The sequence below is a fragment of the Vanacampus margaritifer genome, chromosome 12 (assembly GCF_051991255.1).
Source record: "Vanacampus margaritifer isolate UIUO_Vmar chromosome 12, RoL_Vmar_1.0, whole genome shotgun sequence".
NCBI classification, from domain to species: domain Eukaryota; kingdom Metazoa; phylum Chordata; class Actinopteri; order Syngnathiformes; family Syngnathidae; genus Vanacampus; species Vanacampus margaritifer.
Genome location: NC_135443.1, coordinates 13,096,837 through 13,120,695, shown reverse-complemented (window position 1 = coordinate 13,120,695; position 23,859 = coordinate 13,096,837). Strand labels below are relative to the sequence as shown.

The window sequence follows — 23,859 nt, the reverse complement described above, 5'->3', positions numbered from 1 at the left end:
CCACAGACAAGGCAAACAAACCTGTTAGAAAAAAAACGTTTTATTTGTTGCTGCCCACCATGTAAACTCATCCCACAATACTTGTACAGGAACTTCAGTCATATCTGGCAATAATACTAATACAAACAAGCCTCAACCAACAGGAAATAGTGTCATGTGTTACTATAACGTATTTCACATTAAATTACTAATCCCTTGAGTTTTCATCTCAGTTTATGTGCACTCGGGGAAAAAAAACGTCAACATAATAGTGTTCATATTTACAATTCTGTTGGGATTTTATCATGTAAAAATGCAGATAAGAATAGCAATGAGCAATAAAAGGCACAGTAAATTCACCTCAGTGGCATTTTCAGCAGTTACAGCACAGTAACGCCGAGTGGCCGCTAATTTGCTGCCACGTCTCAATACCCGCTGTCCCTCTCAACACAGCCCACGCCAACCGCATTGTCGGGACACTTGCAGGAGCGACCGTTCGGTGTTGCTAAGCAAAGGTGCGTGCAGCCGCCGTTGTTGACCGCGCAGTAGTTTTGTCCTGGAGGAGGAAGCATACAGACGCAGGAAGGCCCTTTTAAAATAAATGAGCATAGCAGGGAGCGACAGGAAACGGCCTCTTCGTGGTGGATGTATACACGCTTACAGAAAACACATAGCTAACAGCAGATGTTGGACCCCCCCCCCCCTCTGGTTTGCACATTCCCTGGCTTCACACATACAATCTTATCTAGAAGGGAGGATGAAGCCTAGGGCTGTTATGTGTTCAGTGATGGATGCGCAAATTATCTTGCTTTTAGGTCAAAGAGGGAAGCTACACTTTTTATGGTCGGAAAACACACTTGGAATGCGTCAGTGCTAACAAAAAAGGGGATTCATTCAACGATAGATTAAAGGCTTGACTCGAGGAAAGCCAGCAAAAGTACAAGGGTCAAGTCATTTCTAAGGATGGCTGCTGAGGAGGACGGCGAGCAGGAAGCGAACTTTGATCACTGAACACCGGACAGAGAAAAATGGCAACATGAATCCATATTGCAGTCATGACATTCACCTGAAGGACATTGGGCGTAGGCTGTGGTGATCCCGTATAGCTTGGAGCGTTTCTGAGGCTGGAACTCGTCGGATTCCCTGCCAGTATAGCGGTCCACTGCGATCACGGCGTCCCTGTTGTAAATCATACAAAAAAGTGAGCAATGCAATACTCACGCGGACGAGAAACTCCTCAAAGTGACCAGTGTCTGTGTTTTGTGTAAAGTCTGTCAAGAGTGACTAAGTGCGGGCAGATGGGCCTGCCGGAGTTTGTTGATGTCCAACTGTGGAAGTGTATACCTTCCCCCAACTGAGGTGGAGAAATTGCAAGCAGCTGCCACTTTTTAGGATGCCTTTACACACACACACACATACAAAAACAGACATCCCAACCCCCGCCGATCTAACACTGCCCAAACACAGAAATTTGTTGAGTGTCCGAGGATGGGAAAACATGAGTTAACCCATGGTATTCTTCTTCATGTTGTATTTGCGGAATAGCAATTAAACAGCAAAATCCACCATTTTCGCCATATCAGGGGGCGGCCATTTTGCATTTTGTCGACCGAAATTGACATCACAGTTGCTCAGGGTTTAGATGGTGGCGACCAATCACGACTCGCCAGTTTTCTGAGTTTGATCATGTGACGTTTGCAAGCTAAGCCATGATTGGGTCATTGCCTGGAGGCCTAAGCAATATTTTTAGTTGACAGCGGGCCGCAAAATGGCCGATCCCTGAGATGGGGAGAAAACAGGTGCTTCTTGCTGCTTCGTTCTTGTTCCACAATTGCAATATTGTGAGTGCCGTGTTTACACCAAGGTTATTTTAGCTAACGAAATAACTAAAACAAAAATTCAGAAACCATCTTCGTTAATGAAATCAATTAAGAATGAAAATGCTTTTTAAAAAAACAAAAACTATTTGAAATTACATTTTACGTTTACAAAACTAACTCTAATTATAGTGAAAATGTACTTTGTTTTACTCTTTGGTAATTAATTTAATACTTGAGCATATGGGGTTGATTTTAAATTAGTGGCGTCAAAGTTAAAGCGTTAACTAAATAATTTAAATAAATTTAAATAAAAAATGATCGCATGAATCATGTATTAATGCAGATTAATCACACTATTCATTTTGACCGTAGATGATTCTTTCGCTTGACAGCGGATGGTTCGCACAGGTTGCGTTTGAACACAATAAACATGCACTAAAATAAAGCATTTAATAAATGTTTAGGTTTGGCATTCAGAATATTTGTTCATGTCAAACTATTGGTGTCATTTTTTTCCATTTTAAATGATGCAAGTCATTAACTGATTAGATAACGAGGATGATGAGCGTGTGCAGGGGATCAAAAAATGTCAAAGACGTCCTCATAACATGAAAAAAATTAACACATAACAGGTGCTCTTTAAATTTGGCAGGCAAATAAAAAAGCTTTTTAATAAAGCGATTAATGGTGATTAATCAAAATTCAAAGATGTGACTAATTTGATTAAAAAATGTAATCGTTTGACAGCTCTATTTTGAATCTGATTTTAAGTATATTTATTTCGATATTAACCGTAATAAGGACGTTTAAAACAGAAGTGACATCATCTAACAGCAGCCAATAGAAAAGCACCTTGAGATTGACAATTTTGCGTGCTTGAATTTTGGCTCCAATGGTTCGGCTCGCCTGCTTTTTCATTTACGGCGGCCAAAATGCAACGTTAGGTAAGATATGCGTTACTATGGTGTATAGTAACAGTATTGCACAGAAGTAACGAAAAGTAATACTGAAACTAACTAAAAATAATCATTTTTTTGAAAAATAACTAAAGCTAATAAAAACTAACAGGACCGCCCTGGAAACTAATTAAAACTTACTCAATAAAAAAAATAAAATAATAAAAGCTCAAGACGAAATAAAAACAAACTAAATTGAAAATTCAAAAACTATAATAACCTTGACTTACACTAATGCGGGCCCATACAACACACTATTATAAATTTTCATTTAATAGTCTTAAAAGGTTAGTTTAAAAAAAATGCCGTTTATGATGGCAGCAGTATGACCATTCATCAATGTACTGCAAGGTCAAATATTGTGTATGCAAAAAAAATGATCATGTTACTTTGCTCTTACACCTCAAAGTGAAACAGATGATTCAAACCTTCGCCAATCCGTGTAGTAAATATTCTTCCCAAATGAGGCGACTCCAAACGGGTACTGAACGCCCTCCATGATCTGTCTACGGTCTCCTCGGCCAGGGTTGGTACACTCCACTTTATGTGTGCCTACATGCAAAGAGACTCCAGTCAGCGCTGCTCACCAAATGTCACTTTATCGACGAGTCACCTCCTCCGACTTACCTGCATCCACCCAACAGAGCAGAGAGCTCTGGGTGTCGTAGGTCAAGCCGTTTGGCAGGCCCAGATCGTCTTTAACAAGCACCCGCCTGTTGGACCCGTCCATGTAGGAGGTCTCAATCTTGGGAGCGTCTCGGTTCCAGTCGGCCCAGTACAGATTACTGTCACAATCACAATGTGGTATTGAAGCCTTAAAATTTGACAGGTTTGTGGAACATCATCCATCTATAGAGTTTCTACGCACCCATTGGGGGGGTCGGCGATAATAGCGCGAGGGTTGACGAGACCGGAGTCTACGATGACACGTCGTTGAGAGCCGTCAAGCGAGGCCACCTCAATGCGGTCCGTCACAGAGTCGGTCCAGAACAAAGTTCGTCCCAGGTGGTCGATTGCAATTCCCTCTGGGCTCTGCAAGTCTTTGACCCCCCCCCCAAAAAAAAAAAAAAAAGGCAAGTCCACACCATAAACATTTCTGACAGAGGTGAACCAGATGAGTGAGAGATGAAAGCGAAAGGAGGTTTTTACCTGATGTAACGACGGCCACAGGTTCTCCCCCCTCGATGCTGGCCTTGCTGATTGATGGAGACGTGATTTCGGTCCAGTAGACCATCTTGTCCACACAGTCGTAGGCCACTCCAATCACCACTTTCTCCTGTGGAGCAGGCGCCAAACAACAGCTTTGAACTGTGCTAGCTTCAAACACCGGCGGTTGCAGGTACAAACACGAAGCAGATGTATTTTCTGACATCAATGGCGAGACATGAATCAACGCAAACAGCGCCGCACACTGAGAAGAAGCTGGGCCAGACTTCAGGCCAGCTGTTTTGAAAAACGATCGCGCAAGAAATGCCGATTACAGTTCCATAGAGCTGATGTTTGTAATTAGGGAGAATATCACCATGTGCCTCCAAAAAAGCGCAGGCCCAGAATGCATGCAGCCGCGCTGGAAGCAGGAAGAATACAACAAGACTCATGCAGCTTTTTACAAGCACTTTATGAGACATCTCACCTGACGCCTTTAAAATAACAGCTTTGTGGCGGTGGAAAAAATGTACACAACTCATTAGTCCACAGGAATCCCGTTGCACTTGTTAGCAGCTGTTCATATAAACTGTCGTGGTATAGGTCAGGGGTCAGCAGCCTTTACTGTCAAAAGAGCCATTTTAGGCCAAATAAATAACCCAAAAGAATCTGTCTGGAGCCGCAAAACATTTGAACGTTCTAATGAAGGAAACGGAGTCTAATGTACTGAGGAGCTAATTAGAGCTGCACCATAACAGAAAAATATACAGCTTGCAATACATAGAGATTAATTTTTTTCTACCTTTCGTCTTTGTTTTTGTATTTTTTGTGTGTGCAATTTTTCCTAATTCATCTTTATTAATTATAATATATATTTATAATAATTACCATAAACCTCTCTTTTTCCTTTTTTGTACATTTTATGGCTTGACAGGGTTTTTACTGCATTTTTAAAATACATTTTCTGACATTTTGGCCAATTTTGTGGACATTTTATGGTAATTTTTTAGATTTTTTTTGTTTTGGGACATTTTATGTTTACTTTTTGAACATAATTCTTTCCAGCCTTTTTTTTAAATCAATTTTTGAACTTTTTGGGCAAGCTTGTGGACATTTTAATTTAATTTAATTTAATTTAATTTAATTTAATTTAATTTAATTTAATTTAATTTAATTTAATTTAATAATTACATTTTCGGGATTTCTTCTTTTGTTTTCGGCCATTTTATAGTTGTGTTTTAAACGTTTTCTTTTCTGCCTTTTTTTTATTCAATTCTCTGACATTTTTGGCAATTTCATGGACATTTTATGGTCATTTTCTGCTTTTCCTCTTTCTTTTTGGACAATTTATGGTTACTTTTGTACATCTTTAAGCTATTTTAAAACCTTTTTCATCTACCTTTCATCTCTCCTTTTCTGACAACTTAAAAATTTGGACCTTGACTATTTTTATTTAAAGAATATTTCATATGAAAAACAAATATGTAAAAATATATGTATATTAATTTCTACTTCTTTTTTTTTTGGAATTTTAAAGGTAGCCTCAGGAGATGGACTAAAGAGCCACATGTGGCTCCAGAGCCGCAGGTTGCCGCCCCCTGGTATAGTTTGACCACGTGAATCCAAACACAATGGAGTTAATTAAGAGTAACTTTTTTTTTCCAGAAAAAAACAAAATAAAAAATTAAGAGTAACTAACTCACAGGTAGATGGAGGATAGCCTTGGCATCGTCTTTCTTCATATCATAACCTTCAAGTGGAACGTGCTCTATCCTACCACTCTGGGCGTACAACAGGTGCGTGCCAGGGGGTAAGGGGTGGACATCAGGTCGAGGGGTGGGTCCAGTGGGTGGTCTCACCCCACTATGGTCAATGCCTAAAGGATAATTGGAAGTTAGCATACAAACTGTTAGCATTGTATCAGTTCTCCTAGGACGTGGTACAGAAACACAGGATCCACAGAATCCTTATCGAACTGCCACAGTACTTTCTCTGCCTATGAGTTATTCTCTCTTTTTTAAGTACCTTAATCTTAGCAATCTGCCTCAGTGCATTATTCCTATAGCCTACGCTAGCTAAGTTCCTAAACATTAGCGTAACAACTATTAGCATGTCAGTGTTCTATCGATTCTCATTGGAAATAGTAGGCAGCCAACAGGGGAAAAAATCCTTATCTACAGTATGTACCTGTATGTCAGCATTTCCCCACTCCTTTTTTGTTATCTTGCTAAATGTTAGCGTCACAAACCTTAGCATCTAAGCACACAGTGTGATCATGTATAGGGACTGCGTGAATAGCAAAATATGCAAATATCCCCCAACAAAAGCTTTCTAATTCCTTATAGATGCCACAACATTTTGGCAAAGCACTACTTTTGTCTAAATGGCACTCCTTAATTCACTTCATAGTTCATTGGCCTCAAGATGCCACAAGATGGTGCCAAAGTAATGCTTTTGTTACTTTGAGATTAGCACAAAAACAGCAAATATATGAATTTTTCAGCGAATAATGGATGATTCTTTCTCGCCCAAAAAAAACCTTAATTTTTTGGGGAATTTGTGACTGCTGAACTGTGAATGTGTACTAGTATTTGTCATTCATAATAATGAATCATCATAATCATGTTATCATATTGCATTTTAGCATTTGAAAGTGAAGCAAAACTTTCCATTTTGAGGCTAAAGCGTAAAATAATTTCACATGGCAAGCCTGCACACAGATTTTAAACTTCTTGAAAAGCATGGAATGAAAGCGTGTGATATAACATGATGTGTAATGAACTCACACATGGGTCTACCACCAGGCCCAGAGCGTGTCCCCTGGATCTCCTGTCCGTTCCGGTCCACACACCAGCAGTGTCCTGTGCTGCCATGGCACTGCATGGGCTCATAGTTGCCGTGCTCGTCACACGTGGGGATATACTGGCCAACAGGAGGTCGCGGGCCACGGGGCCCGAACTCAGTCACACCAAGCAGACTTTCCCTGTGGGTCTCACACTGCGTTTTTGTCCTCTCTGAAAGAAGTTCATGAACACGGATGCATCTTTATTTCCTTTCCCCTTGTTTTATCTTCAATTACACAAAAACTCCCACATAAGTCATAATCGCTACCCAGAGGCCAATAAAAACAGATGCCAGCTGTCAGAAATTCCCTACATACAGATGGGTTTCATAAAACAATGGTGAGAATGTGAATGATCCATCGTGGGTATATTTTTACTATTTAGTTTGTAAGCAGAACTATGAACACTATTACCAAACTGGCTTCTTTCCAGCGGCAGCCATCCAAAACGGAGCAGCTGGATGTTAGCGCACATAACGGAACACATGTTTCCTGTCAGTCCACCGAGGAGTGTAAAATCACATTTGCTGTTGAAGTCATTCGTTGGCCTAGCGAGGCAAAAAGTTGGCGGCGTGCCTTCGAGACGTACCTGGGGAGCAGTAAAAGCCATCGCCGTAGTAACCCGGCCTACACTGGCAGGTGAAGGATCCCTGGGTGTTGTAGCACACGGCGTCCTGGTGGCACCTGCCCGGCTGGCACTCGTCTATGTCTTCAAGGCAAAAAAAACCCATGAGAAATCATGCTACGCTATCTCCTGTTATGGTTAGCGGCGCAGACAATCATTTGGGTCGGTGAGTAGAAAGTCAAGCAAGGACTCGGATACTATCAATGAGAGTTAGTGAGCAGCAGCCAAAAAAAGAAGCTATACTCTGAAATGTCCATCTGTTTTCGATGTTTTGCTTTTCAGTTCCAGCAAATACATGATGTAACCCAGCTCACTTCGCCCCCGCTCTTGAGCAGATGGTGCAACAATTCAAGGGCCGTATAGTGGATTTGTGTCTCTGAGGTTTTACCTTGGCAGACTCTTCCATCTCCTGTGAACCCTGGCAGGCAGGAGCAGATATAGGAGGAACCTCCGGTGTAGCTGCATTGAGCGCGCTCAGGAATGTCACAGGTATGGCTGCCCTCTTCACACGCGTCCACGGGTCGACTCACCGCTGACGTGGGGAAGGAGGCCAGACAAATACGGCGGAGTACATGTTTAGGCAGAATTGTGACTCAAAGCAGATCGCCAAACAAATCACCCACACATCTATCACGAGAGTTGTATCCAAAATTCTGTCTTTACACTGGCAATTAATCAATTTGTCTTACTCAGTAGCTATGAAAGTTAACAAAAATGTTTAAAATGGAAGTCAACCCAATTGTTCCCCCCCATTAGTCTAAACGCGGCATTCAGATTAATATTGTGTTTGTGGAATATGAATAATGCAGCAAAAGCCACCCGTTTTTATCTATCTCAGGGGGCGGCCATTTTGCCACTTGGGGTTGACTGAAAATGACATCACAGTTGCTCGGTAACAACCAACCACGCCTCAGCTTGTGAACGTCACATGACCAAACTCGGAAAACAGGTGAGCTGTGATTGGTCGTTACCTGAGCCGGAGCAACTGTGATGTCAACAGTAAGTGGCAAAATGGACGCCCCCTCAAGAACTTAATTTTGTGTTCTCATGTTGGTGTTTTTAATATTTCTTAGTTTAAGACCCCTGGCATATTTCTTTTTTTCCTTTTTTCCCCTTTTCCTTTACTGTTATTGTGAGATTGTTGTGTACTGTGATGATGATTGTTTGCTTAAGGTTTGCCATGTTTGGCTTTTGATTTAAATTTGTTAAATAAAGCAATTCATAAAAATAAAAAAATGTCCGCCCCCTGAAATGGATAAGAATGGCTGGATTTTGCTGCTTAATTCGTATTCCACAAATAGAATATTAATCAGAATGCCGTGTTTAAACTAGCGGGGAAATACAACATAAGGAAATATTTGGGCTGAATTGCCCTTTAACAAAATTGTAATTAAATGTATAGCATTTAAATGTATTTTTTTAACTAAGCACAACATTTTCTTGAAGGGTGGGACAATTTTGGTGTAATCTATATTAATATCCAGATCAACCTTGTAGAACTGACTCAATGTTTTTTGCCATGGTAAATGCTGTACCCTTTTGACAAGTTTTAGCTTCTTCTTTTTTTTTTGCATGATTAAGCACAATAAGTATAAGTAGTGCATATATTAATTTTAAAACTGATGTTACAGTATTGAAAACATAGGCCTGTTAAATAAAACACTTCTACAATACCCACGTAATCCGGATATAAGAAGCCTTTGTAATAAAATGTCTAACTTGAAATAACATTGCCTATGTGTAAGTCATTTCATTTGGCGAGTACCTACCAACGCATGTCTGCCCATCGCTGCCAAACTGATATCCATCGACACATTCACAGCGGAAGGTGCCCGGCTGATTGTTGCAGATAGCATGTGAGCCACAGATCTCAGAATTCTCTCTGCACTCATCAATGTCTAATGGAGATCAAAGACAAGAATCATGTTAATAACTTGACACTTAGATCAAATCTCCAAAGTCCGGATTTGTCAAATTTGTGTCTTTTAATTATCAAATGACTTTAGATTGGAGAGGACAGATGACAACAATTTCATAATTACAAATGGTTCAAGATAGCATCTGTCTGAAATACATCCTTCCTCTTTGTACTGTATGGCTTGGAGTGCTTCCTGCCTCACCCTGGTCGGAAAGGGCAATGACTACTAATAGAACCTGGTTTGCAAGCATGGGACACATTGTTTACCATGTGTGATTTCCCATCCTAGTCCTGAAATAAAAAGCTGTATAAGGGTCATTGACAGGTATGTTTGTCCGTTTATGAATTATCATGAGGTGCGAAACATACATTTAACTCATTTGCTCCCCAAAACATACAAATATGTTATATTTACGTCCCAACGTTTTAAGTGTCCCAAAGACGTATTTATACGTTTTATTGTTTGTTTGTTTTTATGCTAGATCATACAGAAGGCTTTGATGCAGCCTCTGAACTGAAGAGAATGCATGAAGCAATAGTTGTTATTATAAAAACGGCCAGCAGGTGGCAGCAGAGTATAAGAGATCAACCAGGGCCATGTTGAAATCAAGCTGATTTCCCCACAGTTCTAAACAGATTTGTGAATAATGATTAAACTTAGCTATATTCTAATGCTAATTGCTGCAAAATTGAAACAGATAGAAATATACTTTTTTTGATGAAAGAAAATACTCTAATCTTTCTTAATAGGTTTCATGTTTTATAGCAATATAACACAATATTCTGTGAGCCTTGCGAAATCAGTCAAAATCCAGTAAAAGAACCGTGAGCAAAGGGGATTGCTTCAGTGAAAATGGCTGGGAATGAGTTAAAGACAGCAGTTTGTATCATCCACAACACAGTCAAGAATCCATGATAGCAGCTATCATGTTTGTACAACTACCGGTATGTAAAATAGAGTTTTAGCAACATTTTAGCAACTGGTATGTACTGCTCATATTTGACCATCATGTGGTATGACTTGAAAAAAATAATGAAAAATAATTTTGTCCAACAAATATATATATATTCGTTATAATTTTATTAGTGTGGCTAGATAGCTTGTTTGGTTTAGATGGCTAATTGTTAGCCTCAAAACATTGATTTAAGTTCAAACTATTACGTGGTGCGACCATTATAGAAAGCTTTCCATGATAAATGTATGTCTTAAATTAGAGATGTCTTAAATTGCAGAAATAATAGATAATAATTAAAATCCCTGAAGGGAAAAGGCAAAAGGAAAAGAAGAAGAAGTATTGTAATACCAAAAAAATACTTACTGATAACTTAAATAATTTATGGAGTACTACAAAAATTTTGAAAGTAATCTAGCAAATACTAAAGTTGAGCATACCGTAACATGTGCGTCCATCTCCGGTGAAGCCCGAAGCGCACTGGCATTTGAACTGCGTCCCCTCCCCGGGCCGGCAAACAGCATTGGTGTCGCAGCCATGTCTACCAGTGAAACATGGATTCTCTTCTGGCTGTCCTCCTGAGAAAGGAAGCCCACTTTTAGAACAGTGATTGTGTCGTAGGTTGCGATTGGGCAGGAAATGAGCTAGGCCGGAAAAACAACGACAATCTCCAGGAGCTCACCGTTGATGTCTCCGATTTTGTTGCTCATGGCGAAGCGGATGAGTTCATTTTTGGGGTCGTACATGACAAAGACCTGGTCCACGTTGAGCATCTGCGTGGGTCGCATGTCTCTGGTGGACTCATCGTGCTGACAACCTTGGAAGGAGATGGTCTGACGCCACTGGTACGTCCTCGTTTCGTCCTTGGAGCCGTCGGGCAAGTTGACCACATACTTGCGTGTGGAGGATGAGGTGATTACTGAAAGGAATTAACGATTTTCTTGACATCTTCTTAAATTAGCGCTGACATTTCTGCTACGGGTGTTTTTCTTACAGTTGCTGCTGTACTGGTAGATCTCAGAGTAGGGCTCGACTTGCACGGTGGAGTCGCGAGGCACTTCGGGAACCCGGCCCTCTAGCGTGGTGCTCACCGCCAGGTGGTCGTGTTCATCGATGCCTTTAAACTCCTGCCGGATCGTCAGCTTCTCATTCCCGGGCAGGAAGGTGACCTCAGCCTGCCGCGTGAAAACTCCCCCTAGGAGTTAACAGACCCCCCCCCACAGTAATAGATTAGCTTCCTCGCCTCGGGTCTCAGCTGAGGTCATTTCTGGGAATTTGAGCGAGCAAAACTGCAGCTGCGTGACAAATTGTGACATTCGGACATTGTGATGGATGTCTCCCTCACCGACAATGCTGAAGCCGTTCTTGAAGCCGGGCTGCTGCAGAGCAAAGGCCCACCCGATCACGCCACCCAGCGCTGACAGGGGCATCAGGGAGGGTCCGAGAGTCTGGGGGATGTCGCTGATGGCCACGTAGGAGCGTCCGTCGTTTACCACCACATACGAGTGCAGATCGTTGCTGTTGAACCTCTCTGGAGTGGGAGAGTTGCCCACGTAAACCTGTCCATGTACTTTACCGTTCATCCTCTGAGGTTTTCCTGTCAATACAAGAGTTGTGTCAATATCACCAATCCGTGGACTACGCAAGAATATCCAGGAAAGTCCTATCATCTTATGTCCTCATCCTGTCTCGCAATGATGTATTGATATAAATTTAATGTTTTTAGTATAGAGTCTCTGCAGGTATTAGTAAATCTAATTTCATGTTTTTTAATGCCGTTTAAATGCAACTTAAAATGAATTTAATGCCCATGTCTTACACACGCGCGCACACATAAACAAACTATATAATAGGGCTGTCAGTCGATTACAATTTTTTAATCATAATTAATCGCTTGATTTACATAGTTAATTCACAGTTAATCGCAAATTAATCGCACGTTGTATTTGTTCTAAATGTACAATAAAATATTTTTTCAAGTTTTTCATACTTTCACTGCCATTGACGGCTATAGACGTCAAAAAATCTTTTTAACTATTTCTATTAGTTTAACATTATTTCTACTTTTGTTAAAAAGAGTATGAAAACCTATAACTTACAAAAGTTAAAGAAAAAAAACGATTAATTACAATTAAAAATGTTAATTGTAATTAATCGCATGACTTCAATAGTTAACTCACAATTTATCGCACATTTTATATCTGTTCTAATAGTAAAATATTTTTTTATAGGTTTTCATACTGTTGTTAACAAAAGTGGAAAAAATCTTAAACTAATAAAAATAGTTCAAATATATTTTTTTACGTCTATAGCCGTCAATGGCAGCGAATGAGTTAACATAAAAATGGACAACTATGGTTACCAAACACAAATGGGGTTTTAACCTTTAGTTCATTGATACAGACATTTTTATTTAATTTATTAAGTTATTTGAAGTTCAAAATATATACAGTTAAAAGAAATGTGAAACACGGAGTCAGATTTGTGTTGCAGTCATTTTTGGGTCACTAGATGGCATTGGTGTTTCATGTTGGACATTGGTGACAGAAACGGTACATTTTTATTTTCAAATTCAGAGCAATTGGTGTTTGGAACATAAAAAAGCTCGTGGAGTTCATTGTAAATTACAAGTAGTCACCAGTCCCCACAAATACATATATTTGATCACATTTATTATTGCTAAATTGTGTTATAGTGACTCCTCTGTGCAATGCTGTCTGTAAAACAAAGCATGAACAACAATGTTTGTTTTTACATCATTTATATTTAAAATGTTTGAATGCCTCTGGACATTGTATTTAATGCTTTTTAATGACCCGCAGAAACCCTGTATGATGAGTAACGTTTGTATTTGACATCTTGACTTCTGCCTCCTTCTTTTCATACAGCTCAACTTTTTGACATAGACTAAATGTACTGCTAATGTTATCAGCTCCGCAAGTACAAACCTAAATAGAGGTTGTTTTGACTTTTGTCTTGTCCTGTGAGGGGTCACCACAGAGAGTCACTTGCATGATTTGTTTGGTTTTTGCACCGGATGCCCTTCCTGACTCAATCCACAAACTAAACCGGCTAAAACGTCAACATTTTGACTAAAAATATAACAATGAATGCTCAAATAAAAGCAAATATTTCACTAATGCCAACAATAGCAAGTGAGTCCACCCTTAGAGCGATGAAAAACATTGGCGGATTTAACTATTTCCTACAGGATAAATGATGTATTTCAGCTGTTATTCCGTGTTTTGTTATTATGATTTTAAAATTTGGAGCAGGATTTTTCATAGCCGATGAACTGCAAGACATTAACTGATGTTTAACTTCCCTTTAAAGCTGCACTTTAAATTTAAACGGAAAAGACAGAAAGATTGAGAAATTTAGACGTTAGTTTAGAAAGTAAATTACAAATTACTAGGGATGGGCATGGACCAATACCAAGTATCAGTATTGGTGCCGGTGCCAACCTTATTTTAAGGTATTGACCTCTTGTGACCATTTTACGATCCGAAACTAGAAAATTTGAATATTGCGATTAATTTCATGCAATTTTAAGGTCAAATGCTATATTGGGATATGTAGGTTTTTCTTTAAAATTATCTATCATTGTTTTTTTGGCGGAAATGTTATATATTAGAAGTACTAGTGGAATCTGTACTAGTTGAATACTTATACTTGTATCGGTCTGGGGGAAGAAAAGCGGCATTGAATATCCCTACAAATCACAAAAAAAAGGCAAAATACATTATCAGAGCTACATATGCCCATGAATGAATGAAAGTCTCATTCCGTCTAAAAGCGCTAATTCTACTAATCGTGCATGAAAGAAATGTGGTCATACCCTCTGCCACGCATTGTATCCCGTTGCCGTAGAAACCAGGCCTGCAGTGGCAGCAGTATCCACTAGAGTGGTCCTTGCAGTCAGCAAATTGGGAACACTTATTTCTGCTGTTTGCACATGTCCCAAGATTGTATGCAAACACTAAAAACATGGACGCACAAGAAGAAAGTCATGTCAATTCAATCTCATGACACCAGCAGGCCGTTAACAAGCGCAGCATTGTAACGCACCATCTACGTTGATATCGGTGTCATCCACCACCACCACTTCCGGGTTGTCAGGTTGGTGGGGTTGGTACTGAACGGGTTCGACTTGGATCTGACCCTCGTCTGGTTCAAAAGGAGGGTACACTTCTTGCTGTCCATTAGTATAGACTACCCTCCTGGAGTCGGGGGTTTCTTCTGCGTCGCCGGAGGACGGGGGGGAAGGAGTTGCCTCAGCGGGCAGCTCGGGCAGCTCGGGCAGCTGGGTCACCTCGCCTGGAACAACGTTGGTAAAATAAGGCGACGTGCCAATCTCGTACACCCAAACACCCCTCAGGCCTGCGTTGGTCTGCCTGCAAACATGGAAGCACAGTTTAATACGTTACTTGACCAGCAACGGTAAGGGAATGGCGGTATGACGCGTCATGACTTACTCTGCTAAAGCATGAATGGATGCGTCTTCATTATTGGTGGTGCGGTAGTATTGGCCCTGACTGGAAAACAGGAAGCCTCGAACCAGGCCTTGACTGAAGCCAGCGTGCAAGGTGACGCTATTTTCCCCTACGGGAGTATTAGTATACTGTATCCCATCTGTGGCATATAGCATTATAGCATATGAAGAAGACCCCACTGATGCAATGGCCAGTTGGAAGGTGTTTCTCTGTTAGGGAAAAATGATGTGTTGACATGAGCAATTGCTTTTGGGAAAAAAAGAAAATCACTAGCGAGTGTCTTGCGAGGTGCCTTCAGTATCTACTTTGCCGTTTAAACAGATGAGAGGCGTGCAATTGGCATATGCCAATTTGCTTTCATGGCTAATGGTGAAGTTATGATTGAGCCCTATGAAATCTGCCTAGCAACAAGTCACCTTGCAAGCTTCTGACCTGACATGATTCAACAATAGGACAATATGTATATGCGATCCCTTAAGACTTTCCACGCTGATGGAAGCTCTCTTTTCCACTGGACTCGCAGGTGGGGTGATCTGGTTGATTACCGGGGATTTTGGGCGTCATCGGGAGGGCTCCCCCCCTTACTACATTTTTTATTTAGTTGCTTCAGTCATGGAATGTTACGATGAATTGATTGAAGAAAAACTGAGTAACATAAAAATAAAAAAAATGTTAGGAATGCGGTTGTTTATTTTATACGTAGTTCTAAGGCCAAGGGCCCTATTCTGTCTGCCTGAGCCTCAATCAAATCCAGCAAAATCATGTTACGCCACATGCGCCACATCTTAGACCTGCTTTTACCTAGTCTAAAGTCAAGTCTACTTTTTGTCCCCAAATTGTCAAGTGCGCCCTTGGTTTGTCGGAACGCACAGCATAGTATAACGTGATCTGCCTAAACACTGTAAACTATACTTAAAGGGACCCAAAACTAATTTTGCTTAGATTTAGTGACCAGTTTTCTAAATCAAAAACAAGGATTCCTCTAAAAATTAAATTTACAATAATTTCTCACCAAATTAGATTCATTTTATCGTATGAATCGCTATGACAACTGTGTGATTGACATACATGTGACTGGCGACCACAGTATTAGGATAGTGGGACTACATTTCCCATGATTCTTTAACACAAAAACAGGAAGAAGTTCTAGTTCCGGTATGGCAAAAAGAAGCCTGCTAGCGACTAGATGCAGATGAGAATGAAAACGCAAACATGAATGTGAAACTAAATACAGCAAGTAGGAATTTAACAGTGACCCAAGGCTCAAAGCGGGTCTGACTGATTCCATGGTGTGCTTGGCATTGTGACTGGAGGTTAAGCGTCCCTATCGGCTCAAAGTTCACACCCCCAAACCACCCACACATCTTCTATCTTTCATATGCTAACGGATTTGTAAACCTCACTTTTTTGTCGACGCTATCTCCAGTGCCGTCAGGCTCCTTTCGGGCGACGTCTACCCAGCTGACGACCACCACGTGGGTGGGACTGACTTCCTGGTCGTCCGGGAAGGCCCTGTTGATGTGCTCCGCAGCCCGACGCAGCACGTCCGGACTGCTGTCTTCGCGGAAGAAAACCTTGCCCTCCGCATCGCTCGTGTCCAGATCTCCGTGCAGAGCCACGATCATTCCAAAGGGAGCGGGCATTTTGCCTAGATATGTCGACTCGCTTTTGGGCTGTGCCGTGGCGATGAAGCCGTTGGTGTTGATCTGAAATGACAACATGAGGAGGATGACTTTGTTCACAAGAACTAGGACAGACACGTGAAGAACTGTTCCAGTCCCACTTTGATCTCAATCCCAAACTCATTAGGCTAACGATCCAAGGCTGCTGTTATGCGTCACACGATGAACATGTTGCCATTCGGCAAAGATTTTACACACTTCAAAAAGAGGAGCCGGGCTCATGTCAAAAACACACGCAGACGCCTCCGGCACATGGGGCTCCTCCACTTCCTGATCGGGGGTGGGCGGCGGAGGGAACAAGAACGCTACGTTTCCTGTCCTTGCCCCTGACCAACAGCCCCAGAGAGCCCAAAGTAATCTTCATTACAGGCACTTCCTGGCTCAAATGGAAGATAAAGCTGGGAAATAAGTTCAAGTCGGAGTGTGATTCAGATCTTTACTAAGGCTTTTTGATCGAATCACAGTGCTACTGAGACACTAAAAGCAGAAAAGTGTTGATTTTGTTGTTGGTAAAGCTTCTCAGGTGTAAAGAGGTGCGTGTTCCCCTTCAGGGCACAGACACAGACACTAGTTCATAGCATTGGTTCATCTGCTGCATGGAAGATCTTAATTTGAGCTGACTAATGTTTGTGGTGGGTGATGTAAAGGGAACAGAGGGGAAACCCCGCACAAGTTATGTTTTAGTAAGAAAGCCAATATTTATTCTGAAATTAAGATAAACATATGCCAAAAAAAAAGACTCCCACATGACTCGGAAGCCAAAAAATTCAATATGTAACATTTGTAGCTACGTATATGAATTCCTCTGGTTAAATACATTATTCTCTTGTGCATTACAGTTGAAAACAAAGATGCAGCACTTTTCTTTGAAAGCAGATTGGAGGAATATAAAGGGTTGCTTGTGTGTCCCACACAATGGCGCAGCTTTCATACATTTGAATTGTTGCATTTTTGGGGGGACATTCATGGAACTTCAGTGACTGGACAGGAAACAGCAGAAAACAGCATTACTTTTTTTTGGGTAGTAGTCTACATTGAAACAACTACAAGAGACTACCCACCCACTTCAATGTTATATAGCCTACTTATATGTGATGTACTTTGGGCTGTAGGTCAAAAGTAAAGTTGATAACCTCGGGCTGGAAGAATGTGAGGACACATGCATTCCACACGATTCATGCAATCTTTGTGATAACTAAATACATATTTACGAAGAAAGACATTATTCTTCCACCCATATATGTTTTGCGGTCTGATAAAAATGTGTGTCCTCCAAGAGAGTAGAATAATTGCGCAAGACTTTAGAAGATAGTCCAATCTAACCAAAAGCTATACAGCATTGCTGTTTCCCCCCAATGTGGCACTAACGCTAAAATCTGGATTTACTTACAAAGATGCTGTTAAAAGAGCCATCATACAAGAGCACGGGTTTCTCCAGTTTAAGTGTGTGCGTGAAGTCATCGCCTGCGTCCAACTGTTGGTCTCCAGCGCTCGGACCGAACGGGAAAAAGTCTCCTCGCGTTAAGCCTTGTGCCGACGCCACCATTGCGATGAAATAGGCGCAGACGAGCCACGCTTGCTCCCGACAAGCCATTGCTCGCGTTCAACAGGAACTTCGGCGCAGTCCTGAATGTGCTCGAGTCCGCAGCGCCGAGACCGGAGCGAAGGAGGTCCACGGAGAAGAGTGACGCCCGGCCTCCAGTGAGGAAAGTTCAGGCAGAGTTTGAAGGACTTGGGGCGGAGTTGAGTTGGGCTGAGGGGGGCGCTCCGGGCTTCTTTCATCAAATAGCAATACTAGAAAAGGAAATGAGAAGGGGGCCAGATACTTCACTGTTTCATGTCGATCTTATAGCAGATTGCTCAACATTAGTTTGAAAAAACCCCCCAACGTAATTAGTCTCACATGAAGCGCTTCCTTTCTTGCCATATCACTTAGCTTAATAGTATTCAACAACAAAAATAAAGTTTTTATTTTCAAGAAACACATTTTATATTATTATAAGCCAATATGTTGTGTACAACTTGAAAATGTATATGAAAATTAAAAAATAAATGATTCAATTAAATGGCACGGTGTGGAATTTAGTGCCATCTAGTGGTGGATTACCGATACTAATTAACTATTTTTAAAAATGCACTATAATATGCCAAATGTATACAGATTACTTCTGTCACGTCGATGTACATTGTTTGGTATAATCGTAGGTCTAGTAATTGCTAATATTACATAGGACGCACCGCTGGCTTCCATGCCTCGCTACCATTTGCTAGCTTGTCCGCCTAGCCACTCCGGTTAGCCAGTCCAGGAAGTTCTTGCTAGCCACTCTTGCTTACCGCTCGCTCACTCGCTCACTCCAAAGAATAATTGGCAGTAATTGGTGGTAGGCTTGCTAATTGTGGTCTCTGTGAGGCACCGTAGTGCGCATGCTCAAAATCATTGCATTATATTAGTTCACCGCTAGATAGCACTAAATAATACACACTGTCACTTTGATTACATATAACATGTATAGAGTTACCCAAAAAAAAAAGAAAAACATTAGAGGGAGCCCACATACCACTAGCGGTACCACAATTTGAGAATCATTGCAACAGACATTTCAGAATGTTTGTAAACAATTGTTGTGTTTGAGGTTACAAGGGCAATTACCACAAAAGGTTGAAGGTTGTTTTTCCAATAAAAAAACTAAAGTTGGCTTTTCTCATTTCAACTCCATCTTTTGCCCTCTGAATGCTGAATTATCCACTTCAGTTTGGATTATGAAGAATCCAAATAAAGGATCCACTGTATGGTGCTCCACTGAAGCCATATTAGAGCAATTGGAGGCAAGCCAGAGGCCCATCGAGGCGCTGACATCACTGCATGGCCCAGTGACCACCAACAGGATCTGGCGACCATTTGGATTGAAACAAGTATCCTTAACATGTAGGCTTTGAGAATAAACTTTTTCTCTATTGTTTCATGGATGGGCAGCCACGTGATCTTGTTAACTCAACTATGTGCCACTGAGTCTCGAGAGACTTGTCGGAGAGGAGAAGTCTCAATGAAGCCAGCTAACCTGTATGTGTCCCCCTCTTGACCTCCTCTCTTCATTCTTCTTTGCTTTGTTGTCAATAGCTGAGCCAGCTATATCCACATTTTGTTTCTGTACTGTATACCTCAGGCAGAATGACATAAAAATAGAGCTTTGAGTTAAAAAAAAAAAGCTTTTATCAATATTGTTTTAAATTATTGACTACATGCATGCAATTTTGGTAAGCAAATGAGGCGAGATTCTTAGTGTTCAGAGTATATTTGGTTTAGTTATTCCCTGTTTACAAAATTCTCAAACAACATACTTATGACTGACTTATGAAAGGTTAATGTCCACAATTTGTTGTAATGAATGTTTTTCGCCCAGTTGTATATGGCAAGGAACTTAGTACGGTAAGATACAGTAATGTTATTGTAAGGCACTACAACAACGTGATGTATCCCAGCCAATCAGTGAAGAAAAGGAATAATACTAATACTAATACTAATATAAATATAAATATAAATATAAATATAAATATAAATATAAATATAAATAATAATAATAATAACAATAATAATAATAATAATAATAATAATAATAATAATAATAATAATAATAATAATGGTTACAACCGTTACATGGTTACCCGTCAGCCTTCCCACTCTAGGTTGAATCTGTAAAATTGATTTCATTGGTCTGTTTTTGTGTCATGGCAATGACAATAAATTCAATTTCCATTCCATTTCTAAACTGATGAATGGATGACAATATATTGAAAATGAACAGCCATATGCGGGCTACAAGGGTTTAGTTACTATTCAGTGATGGTATGAATGTGAGTGCGAATGGTAGCCTGTGATCGACTGGCGACCAAATTTGGGCATAGCCTGCCTTTTACCGGAAGTCTGCTTGGACAGGCTGCAGCAACTAGCGACCCTGATCAGGATAGGCATGAGGAAAATGTTAATAGATAGATGGATGGAAGTCGAAAAGTCTTGTCACGAACTACAAAATATATTGGAATGCAGAATTTTAAAGAGATTCAATTTTCTAAACTAAAAGCGTTACATTTTACAGTGTATCGGCAAAATAACACCATAGCATAACAACATAAAAAAAGGCTTTTATTTGATTTTTGTCCTTTTCTTTTTTTTGATAGCTTAACAGTGCCATCCTCTGGCCGTTGTGGGTAATCTGCTGAAGGAAAAAAACAAAAAACTTTTTAACCGTCCATCTCGAAGTTTTCTTTACAGTTTCCTGTTGATTATTACAGGGAAGTAAAGTTTATTCCAGATTACGTTTGACGAGAGTTAAAGTACACCTTGGACTGACCACGAGTCAGTCACATGTTGATATACAACTATTCACGGTACACCCACATCTAGTATGGGCAATTTTAGAGTTTCCAGCTATACCTAATGTACATTCCTTTGAAGTGTGACATAACTATAAAAAATACAGGTTCCACCGAGATTTGAACTCGGATCGCTGGATTCAGAGTCCAGAGTGCTAACCATTACACCATGGAACCGTTGGCCCACATAACTGTGTATGTCTAATTTTACAAAGGTGTTGAGTGACGAATGGCAGCTTGGCAGGTCAATAGAGATGACCTCCTTTTTGGCCTCTAGCATTTTCACATGCCCAGCGATGTGAAAACACCTCCAGCCTCACCCTTGTCACCAATTTGCAGACCTCACTCAGATATTACATTATTGTCTTATCACACTACTGCAAGAGATTTACCCTCATAAGGTCTTCTGATAAATATTGAATAATGGACAATCTTGTGTTTACAGTCAGATCTCTCACCAAAACAGGCGGCATTTATATATATATATATATATATATATATATATATATATATATATATATTTATATTTATTATCATTTATTTAATATGAAAAGCTCTGCAGCTCCTGAAATGTTCCCATCTTGACGACTGCGGAGTTGTTAATTAAACATGGCTAAAAGCTCCAAAAAGTTCAAAGTTCATAATATCTTGCATGCATTTTCACATAAAATGGTGCGTTAAATATTAACTGTAAAGTTTAATAATAAAAAGGAGCCTTCTGATGGAATAATTCTGCACATTGGCCTTGCATCTTTTTAGTAAACAAACTCTCACGCTGGCCTCAATTCTCCACAGCAGCATTTGATCCAGAGTCTTCTTCTGCTTAAAAATAATGTGCTGTTTTGAGAGACACTGTCCAGAGGAGAACTGCTTCTTATGATTTCATACTACATTCCATATTAAAAATATCCTTTAAAAGTTCACATTTGTTTACGTCTGCAAATATGTGTGATTCGGTTAAAGTTTAGATAAGGAAATGTAGGAGCTAAACATGGCTTGAATTATTGCTTTCTTAATTATTTTATTTATTTATTTGCTTCCTTAATTTATTTGAGGCTGCATCGACAGCATTGCTTATCTGTCTGCACTGTAAACTCGAACGTTCAAAATAATCAAAAAGATTAGTTACATAATTTTTAAAGTTTGATGAAAACTACTATTAACTTAACTTTTTTAAGTTGGTGAAACTTTGTATGCTTTTATGAGTAATTTGTACTAAAAAGTTTTGATTAAATTGAACTATACTAGTTTTTGGGTAACTTAAAAACATAAATTAGCTGTAACTTAATAAAATTGAGTTATTTCGTGATTAAAACCTTGTTTCAAAAAAGGGAAAATTTACAACTAAAATATAAAACATACAAAAAGTAAACATGTATGTAATGTAATATTTGTTTTGTGTATGTTTTCACAATTTATTTTAGTAGCTAAAAATAATTTAGTTGCTGTAACAGAAAGCTTCTAAGTAACTATTTATATTAAAAAATATATATTTGGTGTAATCAAACCATTCAAGTTCTGCAAAACAAAAACAAAACAAAAAAGTGAAACAACCGATTACCTCAATTTTTTTTTTTAGTTCTGCTCACTTATTCGGGTTAACAGTGTGCTAGAACAATACATTTTCAAACAAGGGGACATATGAAGTATATACATTTGATCCTGCTCAATCAAATCTATTACAAGAGCTGTATCAAATAGTCTGCCTTTGCAACGATAAATCACTCTTTACACTGTCAGCAGCGGGTAACAGATTGATTATACCTGTACTGCCACCTAGTGGAAGCACTTAATTGTTCTGCCTGTAACGTAGTTGTCATAGATTGATGTCCAATTTCAAATATACTTTATTTTTAATTGACAAACAACAATTTGAATGAGAATGAAATGGGGAAAATACTGATCTTTTTTCCATGGCACATATAATCACATGTGTTTTGGGTAATAATAACAGCTGAATAGCAAAATCCACAAGTCTTCGATCCATGAATTGACCGATTCCCGCCCCCCCCCCCCCCCGATTCAGTTCATACTGGTATTTGAACAGTCATTCACGTTAATATGTTGACATCACCATGAGACCAAGACAAACGCCTAACAACTGATAAACAATACAGCACAATTGTGAGGCTTTAAACAGGATGTAGTCAGATGCACGTGGCCCCCGAGCTGAGTGTCATCGTCAGGTTGCGACAGAAACACCGAAACTGGAAGAATGATAGCGAGGCATAAAAATGGATTTCTTTGAGGGGGGGTTGGATAATCTTCGTTGTGAATTTCGTACTTCAGCTTCTTGTAATTGTGAAAACAAATTACTTAAATATTGAATAGTTGGACATGCATTCAAAAGTTTAGAGAAGTAAAGTAAGAGAGTAAGTAAAGTCAAAAATATTTACAATAATATATTATATGCACCACCACTAGTCTAAAGACAGCACTTTGACTTGCAAAAGTCCACCCATTTTTCTCCATCCCTGTGGACGGCCATTTTGCCACTTGCTGTCGACTGACAATGACATCAACCACAAACTTCCCAGGAAAAAAAGCTCACAATTTACCAACTTGAGAAGTATCCACAGTCCACAAATGGTGGACGTTTATATCACAGTTAGGCCACAACCCTCGCATGCGGACCATTTACCCAAAATGAGCACCTAGTGTGCGCTGTCACTCTGTTTTTGGTGCTCTGAATTTCCGAACGGCAAATTCGAGCAATGCAGTTTTCCAATCTCAGAGTGAACCAGTGTGCGTTTGTAGCGTATTTCAGAAGGTGTGCCCTAGTTGCTCAGGCTCAGTTAACGACCAATCACGGTTCACCTGTTTTCTGAGTTTGGTCATGTGACCTTCGCAAGCTGAGCCATGATTGGTTGTTTCCTGAGCCTAACTGTGTCGTCATTTGCAAGTGGAAAAATGGCCGCCTACTGAGATGGATGAAACAGGTGACTTTTGCTGCTTAATTCACATTCCACAAGCGCAATATTTATCAGAATGCAAACACAATTTTCTCCTGTTCACCTGTAAAGGTTATCATGTGAGTTTCATCCTGAAATTTTAACCGGAAGTCAAACATTCAT

At 40.0% G+C, this 23,859-nt stretch overlaps 1 protein-coding gene and 1 non-coding gene across 2 annotated transcripts; both read right to left on the bottom strand.

Moving 5' to 3' along the window:
• Positions 1 to 22: 22 nt before the first annotated feature.
• Positions 23 to 18,115, bottom strand: nid1a (nidogen 1a). Its single transcript, XM_077582868.1, has 20 exons — positions 17,805 to 18,115; positions 16,136 to 16,438; positions 14,715 to 14,941; positions 14,308 to 14,633; positions 14,078 to 14,218; positions 11,585 to 11,836; positions 11,234 to 11,434; positions 10,922 to 11,158; positions 10,680 to 10,817; positions 9,138 to 9,266; positions 7,757 to 7,900; positions 7,333 to 7,452; positions 6,688 to 6,915; positions 5,605 to 5,777; positions 3,905 to 4,031; positions 3,624 to 3,795; positions 3,383 to 3,540; positions 3,184 to 3,307; positions 1,046 to 1,158; positions 23 to 535 (listed from the first exon to the last, which is right to left on the bottom strand). Exons 1-20 carry the CDS (start codon positions 18,006 to 18,008, stop codon positions 405 to 407), a joined length of 3,648 nt encoding a protein of 1,215 aa, XP_077438994.1. The 5' UTR covers positions 18,009 to 18,115; the 3' UTR covers positions 23 to 404.
• A 2,775-nt stretch (positions 18,116 to 20,890) lies between these two features.
• Positions 20,891 to 20,962, bottom strand: trnaq-cug (transfer RNA glutamine (anticodon CUG)). The gene has a single exon. It is a non-coding gene; the product is annotated as a tRNA-Gln (tRNA).
• Positions 20,963 to 23,859: the final 2,897 nt, after the last annotated feature.

What these genes read in the sequence shown, in the direction of transcription:
- nid1a (XM_077582868.1), bottom strand. Translation starts at nt 18,008, where the DNA reads ATGGCTTGTCGGGAGCAAGCGTGGCTCGTCTGCGCCTATTTCATCGCA. An exon ending in GAGATAGCGTCGACAAAAAA is followed by an intron (nt 14,942 to 16,135) that starts GTGAGGTTTACA and finishes TTTCCCTAACAG; the next exon opens with AGAAACACCTTCCAACTGGC. An exon ending in TGGCTTTTACTGCTCCCCAG is followed by an intron (nt 6,916 to 7,332) that starts GTACGTCTCGAA and finishes AACTTCTTTCAG; the next exon opens with AGAGGACAAAAACGCAGTGT.